Raw genomic sequence first — 9,174 nt, 5'->3', positions numbered from 1 at the left:
CGGGTGTCTTTCCCCGACCGCCGCGCCGCTGCAGTCGTTTGCCCCGCAGCTCGCGTCTGGTCCTCCGCCGAGTACCCAGCCTCCGCCGTCCCGGTCCCCGCGCAGCCCCCGCCGCAGCCATGTCCAAGGAATTGCAGGCCCGGCAGGACGAGATCCTGGAGTGCCGGGTGATGTGGGAGCCTGACAGCAAGAGGAACACGGAGATGGACCGCTTCCGCGCGGCCGTGAGCGCCGCCCGCGGCCTGTCGCTGCGTGAGTGCGCGCGCGGCCCCAGGGCTCCCGGCCACCTCCCTCGGGGGCCGAGGGACCACATGGCGGAGCGGCCCTCCTCCTGGGGACCGGGACGCCTCCTTTTCCTGGACGTTTCTGTCAGGGCCCCTCTTTGTCATTTAGAGTGGTCTCCAGATGTCCAGTGTTCCTCCTGTGGGGGTTGGAGGAGCGAGTGGACTTAAAGTTTCTCTCCAGGGGATGGGGCACTTCTGACCGGGGGCGGGCCTACATGTAAGACTAGGCAGATGAAGAATATGGATGCTCCGTTTGCCCCCTTGTCCGTCCGGGGCGTCACCCCCTCTGCTTTCAGGCTGCTGGACTCCTGCCTGCAGCATCTCCCTGTATGTAGGGCGCCCTCTCCCTGGGAGGTCCCGCCTCTGGTCTTGGAACCCCCGTGCCCTGAGCAAGAGTCCCTTGCTCACGAGATTCCTACTTGTCAGGTAAGGTGCTTCCTGGGGTCTTGCACTCCAGTCTGGGGGCTTCCTCCCGGACACACACGCCCTTTCTGACTGCCAGCTCTACTCCTCCGTTTGTGGGCGTCGCTTGCCAGATCATTATACCTCGTGCTGTCCCCTCTTAGCCCCACCGCCCAAACCCTCAGGCTGGCTGATCCTGCTGGAAGGCCAGCGCAGACTCCCGGCGCCTAGGAGAAGGATGGCCCCACGGGAACCTTCCTTTGGGATCCGGGAGGACCTCCTTCCCCTCGTGCTCACACCCCTGCTCCATGCAGAAGCCAGTTGGGGCCCCTCAGGAAGCCCCTGGCTGGGGGAGGGCTGGGCAGAGGAAGGCCCCTTTGCCTGGTGCTTTCCCGCAGCTCCAACCGGCTTGTCCGTCTACCTGCTGCACCTCACCCCCGCCCCCCAGGGGTCTTCGACTCATCATGGCTTTTCCTCCCATCTCGCCCCTCAACTGGCTGCGGCAATGCTTGTGATTCCATATGGTGGTATCACTGTCCTCACTCAGCCTCACAGAAGTGGTGACCCGACTCATCTGGCCTGCACAGGGTGTCTACCTCAGCGGCAGTACCTTCTGCACCCCCTCACCCCAGTGCCAGCACCTCTCCAGAGGCCCTCCTTTCCTCTTCTCTGAAAATGGACGGGTCTTCCTGCTGCCTGCGTTTCCTCCCTCCCCTCTTCAGCACATTCTGCTTGCTTTGCCAAAGCAGGCAGGTTTGACTTTGTCCGTCTTTGGCTCAGGGTCTCACGATGGCTCTTGTCAACCAGGGGATTGCAAATGGTGCCACCTGGCAGCTTCTGGACTCTCCACAGCATATGGCGGTGTCATAACTTCTACCAAACCCTTTCCTTTGGCTCTCCCAGCTCCATCCCTCCTCCCCCCACCCCAGACAAATGGGTCTTATTACTCTCTAGTTGGTAAATTAGCGTGTGTTGGATTGGGGGAGATCAGACTTGATTTCCAATGAGAGCTCAGAGCAGGACCATACCCTTCTTCTGTGTTACCTCGCCTGGATTCCAACCTCCTTCCTTTGCCAGCAGTAACGCAGGTGCTTGTCTAGCCCTGATGCTTTACACGGTATTTCATGTAAAGGCAGCTCTGTCAGGTGGGTGAATAATCGGACTACCTGGATTTTGAACTGGCTCCACCGCTTACTAGCTGTGTGATCAGAAGGAAATCACAGATCTCAAGCTTCGGTTTCCTTATCTGTAAAGTGAGCCACTCGTGTCACTGGGTGGGCGTGAGAGTGACTGGAGGTGATCAGGCTCGCAGACTAGTGGCCCGTGGGCAAGAATGAATGTGCAGGCTTAGTTCAGATGGCTCACGTGAGGGGAGACCGTGTAGGAAAAGAAAGATTTACGGCTTCTTCAGGAAACATGGCCTGTGATGCTGGGTCTGCTTGCCCACGTGGCGGCCATCAGCTGAGCTGAGCGGGGTTCCTTTGGTGGTTGCGGGGGGTGTTTAGAGCTTGGCTTTGGCTTTTCCTCCTCTTCTGTTCCTGATGGTTACCTCCGGCTGCTTCCCTTCGTTCCACAGGCCTGGCCCTGGAGGTTTGGGCTTTGCTTTCAGACCCAGCTCAGAGGCCGCCTTCTCTGTGGTCATGCTCTCCGACCATTTCCTCCTTTCCTCTGCTCTTCAAGTATGTGTCATTTGGACTGGCATCCTGCCTTGCCTTTTCATTTATTATGAGCATTCTTATTGCTTAAAGCTAGTACCCTTGAACTTGTACCCCCCCCCCCGGGCCCCCAAGTGTGGCTGTGCATAGTTGGTGCACAGTTCTGAGCAGTGCTGTTGACCGGATGTGCCGAGACAGCAAGGCGCACACCCTCACAGGTGCCTCAGCCCCGCTCCTGCCCTGAGTATGGGGGCGGGGGGTGCAGGGGGTTCCCCAGCCTCAACACCTTCCTTGAGCTTATTCAGAGGGATGGGCCCTTGGAGTTACAGGTTCTCTTTTCTAACCAGGGCCGTAGGTTGGTTGGTTCTTGTCACTGCTCCTAGCAGAGCTCACCTGAGGACTCCCTGCACACCTAGCAGACCCCCTCAGGGGCAGCCTGCAGCCCTGGTCCGGCATATGTGCACGTGATGTCTGGCCTCACGCGCAAGGCCCCAGGGCACACGCTGCATGTACCCGACCTGTGTAATTAGGGGAGCGACACTGCTTTATGGTACATGCCGAGTGTCTTTTTGTACACCACAAGCTGCACTTCACCTCTGTGGGTCCCCATTCTCAAATAGATTACGTGTCGCTGGGGGTGGAGAAAGTTCCCGTGAAAATGACCTCGCTGCGAAGCGACAGCACTGAGGGGCAGACGCAGGGCAGCACGCTGCCCGCCTTCGTGCGTCGCCGTCCTGGGCTGCCAGAGTGCCGTTGAAAGGCGCGGACGAGATCTCAAGCTGAGATTGGAAGGTGTAGGCTGGTCAGAATTCCCATAGGTGGAAGGGAAGAAGGGGGCGTGTGGAAAGCTGAGCTGACAAACTCAGATGCCTGCAGGGCCCAGGCAGGTGCTGGAGATATTAATAATAGCTGATATTTGCCGAGTGCTTTCTATACACCTGGCCCCATCCGGGCACTTCACACATATTAACTAACTTAATCCTCAGTAATTGACTCAGAAGGTGTTGCTGGTGCCCCACCCTGTGGGGTGTTGAGAGAACAAAACCCCACAATCTGGGCGGAGAGCTCTGGGCTGTGCGGGTTGGGGCTGTACTGTCCAGAATCAGTGCTCCCAGCTGCTGTGTTATGGCCAGGTGGGGCAGCTGGCACCCCACCCTAGCCAGTTGTCACTATATGGTGTGACAGGGCATTAGTTATCTACTGAGCATAACAAATCACCCCAAGACTTGGCGATGTAAAACAGCAGTTTCTGTGGGTCGGGGATCTGGGAGCGGCCCACCTGGGTCTCTGGCTCTGGGTCTCAGGAGGCCGCCGTCACCCGAAGGCTTGACGAGGGCTGGAGGAACATGGTGGCCCTCTCCCATGGCAGTGAGTCAGTGCTGGCTGGGGGCAGGAGGCTTCTGTTTCGCGTCATCTAGGACTACTGGAGTGGCCTCACGACGTGGCCACCGGCTTCTCACAGAGCAGGTCATCCGAGGCGGAAGCTGCGATGTCTTTTATGACTGAGCCTCACATGTTGTGCACGCTTGTTTCCCTGTGAATCCCGTGGGTTTCACAGATGAGCTCTGCTCAGTGTGGGCAGGGGACGGCACGGGGACCAAAATGCCAGGCGGTGAGCATCACTGGCCGGCTACCCCAGCCAGATACTCTGTTTTCTCAGGAGAAGCCAGAAACCCCGAATTTCACTTGGAAACTGTGATTTTCCTGGTGGCAGCGAGTTTAGGTGCTTTCTGAACAGGCGGAAACCAACCCAAATGTACCGTGTCCCCGGCCCATCATCCGGACCCCGGGTCGCAGCCTCCAAGTGCAGGTGGGAGTGTGTGTGAGCGAAAGCCTGAATCACACTCCATGACTTCGCCCACTCGTTCTGCATGGAGTCCGTTCCCACCCCCCACCAAGACTGCATCGTGGCCACTTGTCTCCGGAAGAGCAGCCTAGTGGTGACTGACTTCGTGATGGACTTTTGAAGTCTTCAGCAGAGGCCTAGATTTCAAGCCTCTGGCCCTTCCCTGTAGCGTTTAGGAGGAGTTTTTGGTGTCTGACTCCCGTAGTTGGGGAGGACTAAGGCGATTAAACAAAAGGCTGAGAGGGAGGGCGGGGCCTTGTGTCCGGTGCCTTTGCCCCTGGAGGCTCCCTGCCCGGCGACGCCCCAGCCAGTGCTGACCTCTGTCTTGGCCGAGAACGTGGCCCGCTGCTAATGACGGTCACTTTCTCGTACTTTATGTCCCTGTCTCGATGTCTTACCTTATCGTGTACTATCACGTAGCTTCTCACGCATCACACTTCTGCAAAATGACCGGGTATGATGATGGCTGACACCTTCTGGCATTTTCTCTCTGCCAGGCGCGGTCCTTACTGCTTTGTGTGTTTTGCCTCATTCAGTTCTCACAGTGATCCTGTGATAAGTACCACTGTCTTCCTTTCATGGAGGAAGTGCCTGGGGCCTAGAGACAGTTCATGACTTGTGTGAGACCATCTGGTTGGAGTGGCGGGTGTGATTGGAGTGGCGGGTGTGAGCGCGGGCAGTCAGCGCAGAGCTCGGCCCCTCCGTCCTCAGCACAGCCCACAAAAGGGTTGCGGTTCCCCCACTTCACAGACAGGAATGCTGAGGCTCGGGGGTCGGGGTGAGGCACTCGCCCGAGGTCATGGCTCAGTGAGTGGCAGAGCTGAGATTTTGACGCAGGCCACCCAGCCTGGCCCTGAAGCACAGGGTGACTCTGCTCGGCTGTGGGAAGGTCTTCCCCAGAGGTCGGTCCATGACAGACGAGGGACGCTGGATCCCAGAGGGGCAGGATGGCCTGCCCGAGCCCCCCGAACATGGTCCCTAGAGTCGGGGTTGGCCCCAGCTTTCCAGCTGCACTGTCCCTGGCGTGTTTTCCGTGTGCCTGCTTGACCTGGTCTGTGGCCCTTGGGTTGAGTAGATGGGGTGGAGCTGGGTGAAGTTCTCTCGTGGGGCTTGGAGGAGGTGCAGCCATCTTTACTATAAGTCCGAGTCCCTGTCTTTCTTGAGCTTGGAACCCTAAAGACCCTGTGCCCTGATCTCAGCTGTGTGACCTCTGGGCCAGATGTCCCCACTTCTCCATCCGTGTGGCAGACCTGCTCAGCCCAGCTCTCTGCCGGGGCTCTTGGCTTCCTCCCAGTGTCCAGACCCTGCCCCTGCTGCCCGGGCTGTCAGAGATCAGTCTTCTTCTTGGCTCCTGAGTCCAGCATGATTGCGGACCATTACTGGAGGCCACTGAGGAGTGAAGGTGGCAAAGGGCAGAGATCCCTGTGTCTCTTCCTCTCCGTACCTGCCCCCCAACCCCCCACGGTTGGGAACGTGCAGAAAGTTAAACCTGCGTGAAGTTGGTTGATGGTTGGCGGTGAGAGAATCCAGCCGAGTCATTGTATTGTGCTTTTTTTTGTTCCTGACACCTGGTGGTCATTGTCTGGCTGTCACCAAGTGCCTGGAGCACCAGCATATAAATGTATGTCCTACTGGAATATGTTGACATTGAAAAGGCCCGAAGGGGGACAGGATTTTTCAGAGTTCCCCTGGCGTGAAGAGCACGCTTCCGTTTGTGACAAGTGGAGAGAGGGGTGGCTTTACTCATGCATAAAACCTCTGTGCCTGGTCCCCTCTGGGCAAGAAAAGGTGGATGGCTGTGTGGGACACTATTTTTTTTTTGGTCAGATAACCTTTTCTACTTTTCTAATTTTGAATCATGTGGATGTATTGCTTACCGAAAGATCAAAAGGGATAAGTAGTCCCCCAAACTCCCCCAAACATCGCATTGGCACAAGAAGTCATCGGTAAGCTTCCAGTTTGGAACTTCCGGGTTTTCAGATCTCGTGACTGTATCTCCCCGAGTGTGTAGGGTTGGGCGATGGCAGACTCCTGACGTCCAGGCCCCCATCGTAAGCGTTTTATACACGTGCTCGTTGGAACCCTCCCGGTAGCCCTATGAAGGAGGGGCGCTAGTTACCACCTCCATTTTACAGACGGGGAAACAGACACCCCATGCAGAAGTAACTTGCCTGAGGTCGCACAGCTAATAAATGGCCAAGCCAGGATTTGAACCCTGTGGCTCTGGAGTCCTTGTTCCTAGACATGCTGGTTAAGATACAAAACCACTGCCTCGTCGCTTTGTTCCTTTTAGGAGTGGTGGTGGTGGGTTTGCGTCAATAAAAATCAGGACCCCCCCCACCCCCGAGACCGTTTCTCATCAGATGCCTTTGAACCACTCAGACACCTGACATTCCCTAGGTGCGTCCATCTACGTATCCCACAGCTAAGACTCTACTATGATTTATCTGAGCTATGTGCCATTTTATTTTATTTTTAGAAAACTACAATGACCTGTATCGTTGGTCAATTGAATCATATTCGGACTTCTGGGCAGAGTTCTGGAAATTCAGCAGGATTGTCTACTCACGCATGTATGACGAGGTAAGTAGAGAGTTTGCTTATCTATTATCTCTTTATGGTTATATTCTAAAGTGAAGGGTTAATTTTTGGGACTTCGAACCATATCTTCTTTGAAAACCTCACATCGGTGGGGAAAGTCATTTCTCTAGAGATTTGGTGGAAAATTGTGCTGGGGTCACAATTTGCCGTGAAGTCTGTGCCACCGCTGGGCCCTTGTACGCGCGTGGACCCAGGCCCTGTCCTGAGACGCTGAGACCCTAAGTGGTAGGCCGTCGTTTATTTTCATTTTATTAAAAAGTTTTAAAACTGTGGAAAAGTACACATAACATAAAATTTACCATCTTGACTGCTTTAAAGTGTATATAGTTCAGTGATATTATTTACATTCAGGTTTGTTCCTTTTAGGACTGGTGGTGGTGGGTTTGCGTCAATAAAAATCAGGACAGCCCCGCCCCCGAGAGTAATGAAACTACTCTCAATAGTTTCATTGTTTTTTTTTAACCTGGATTTTAGAGATCTTTCTTCTTACGCTGACAGTCAATAACTATCTGGGGAACATCCTGTTATTCAAAGTATAATTCACCGTGTTTTCGGTTTGGTTATAGGGGAAACCATTCGGTAAGGTTCAGCTGCAGGCACTTGGAGAAGATCAAGTTTCCGGCCCTGGAGAAAGGAGGCCGGGGCCAAACTTCCAGAAGTCATGTTGGGGTCAAGCGGGCCCTGGAGTCCGACCTTTCAGTTTTCATGTATCTGTCTGACATTGGGAAGTTGGGCAGGTGCCACATCTGTCTTGTTTACTTTCTGTCTTCAGCATCTCTCGTAACTCAGGTGCTTAAAAAATATGTGTTGAAAAAGTAAATTAGGAGGGATGCTGTCTTCCCTTGGCATTAATTTTTCTTAACTTTATTGAAGAATAATTGACAAATATAATTATGTATACATTTCAGGTGTACGCCGCGATGATTTGATATCGATACACTTTGTGGAATTAACACATCCCTCACCTCACATAACCTATTTTTTTGAGGGGGGCGGTGAGCGTGCTCAGGATCTCTCAGTAACCGTATGCGTAACCACGGTGGGTTGTTTTATGTTTTTAGTTTCAGGCCTTTGGGCCAGTTCCACGTCCAGTCCACAAAACGTGTCGATGACGCTTCGGGCCTCCCGGGGAGTGGAGCCCCGGTGGTTTATTCGCGGTGTAGATCTCGCCCTGCTTTGCTGTCGTTCTCTGCAGGTTGTGGACCCATCAAAAGGGATCGCAGACGTCCCCGAGTGGTTCAGAGGCAGCCGTCTGAACTACGCGGAGAACCTCCTGCGGCACGGGGAAGACGGCAGAGTGGCGCTCTACGTCGTGCGTGAGTGGCGGTCACCCGGCTGCTTTCTCTCCAGGTGCTGGACGTGCGGACTCGCTCACCGTTCCGGAGAGGCGTCGGCGCGATGAGAAACCGCGGCGCATGATTTTCGAGCAGGATCTTTGCGCCTGTCTTCTTTAAAAAAATTATGATCAGAGGCATGACATTAAGTTTACCGTCTTCGCCACGTTTAAGTGTATGGTTCAGTCGTGTTAGAGATGCTCACATGGTTGGGTGACAGATCCGTAGACTTTTCCGTCTCGTGACTCTGAAGCTCTGTGCCCACTAAGCACCAGTTCCCTCCGCCTCTCCCAGCCCTTGGTAACCGCCTTGCTTTCTGTTCCTGTGATGATGACTACTTTCCATGCTTCCTGTGAGCAGAGTCATAATGGTGTTTGTCCTTTTGTGACTGGTTTGTTTCACTCAGCATAAAGTCTTCAAGGTTCATTCATGCCCTTCATCCGTGTGTCAGAGGTTCCTTTTTCGAGGCTGTATAATATTCCTTTACATGTCTATACTACATTTTCTTTATCCATCCAGGTGTTAATACACCTGGGTTACTTCTGCCTCTTGGCTATTGTGAACAATGCTGCTGTGAACGTGGGTGTGCAGATGTCTCTCTGAGGTCCTTCTTTGAATTCTTCTGGATGTATACCAGAGATGGGGGTGCTGATAGGTATGTGTACATTGCAATTGCTGTACATGTTGCATATACACATGAACATACACCCTACAGCTGTCCTTGGCACAGAGGAAATATGCAGTTCTCAAGTGAGGTTTTACATCAGAAATCCCTGTGCAGCTTGTAAAGACATGGCTACCCAGTTCCCACTGTGACTTCCAGAGCAAGTTCTGGGGGTGGGGCCCAGGCTTGCATTTGCTTTTAAAGCCCACAATTACTTCCGATGCATGTTCCTGGTTAAGAACTGCAGAATCTTGTCTGTATGTAATGTGATGGCTGTTCAGTATTACTTAGCTCCCTTGCTTGGTTCTTAGATCTGATATGATTTAGGCTGAGTAGAGAAGTAGCCTTGGAATGTTGTATCTGTACCGCATGTCTCCCTTGCTCTTTA

The 9,174-nt window shown here is 54.0% G+C and overlaps 1 protein-coding gene across 1 annotated transcript in view; it reads left to right on the top strand.

Moving 5' to 3' along the window:
- The first annotated feature begins 57 nt into the window (after positions 1-57).
- Positions 58-9,174, top strand: part of AACS (acetoacetyl-CoA synthetase) — a 46,833-nt gene continuing 37,716 nt past the window's right edge. Inside the window, exons 1-3 of the mRNA XM_025045496.1 lie at positions 58-252; positions 6,667-6,770; positions 7,984-8,104. Coding sequence (XP_024901264.1) covers positions 120-252; positions 6,667-6,770; positions 7,984-8,104 — 358 coding nt within the window. The 5' untranslated portion in view covers positions 58-119. The remainder of the gene's footprint in view (positions 253-6,666; positions 6,771-7,983; positions 8,105-9,174) is intronic.

Source organism: Pteropus alecto, unplaced genomic scaffold (genome assembly GCF_000325575.1).
Source record: "Pteropus alecto unplaced genomic scaffold, ASM32557v1 scaffold213, whole genome shotgun sequence".
NCBI lineage: Eukaryota > Metazoa > Chordata > Mammalia > Chiroptera > Pteropodidae > Pteropus > Pteropus alecto.
The sequence above is the reverse complement of the archived record's forward strand: the minus strand, read 5'-3'. Positions and strand labels throughout refer to the sequence as shown.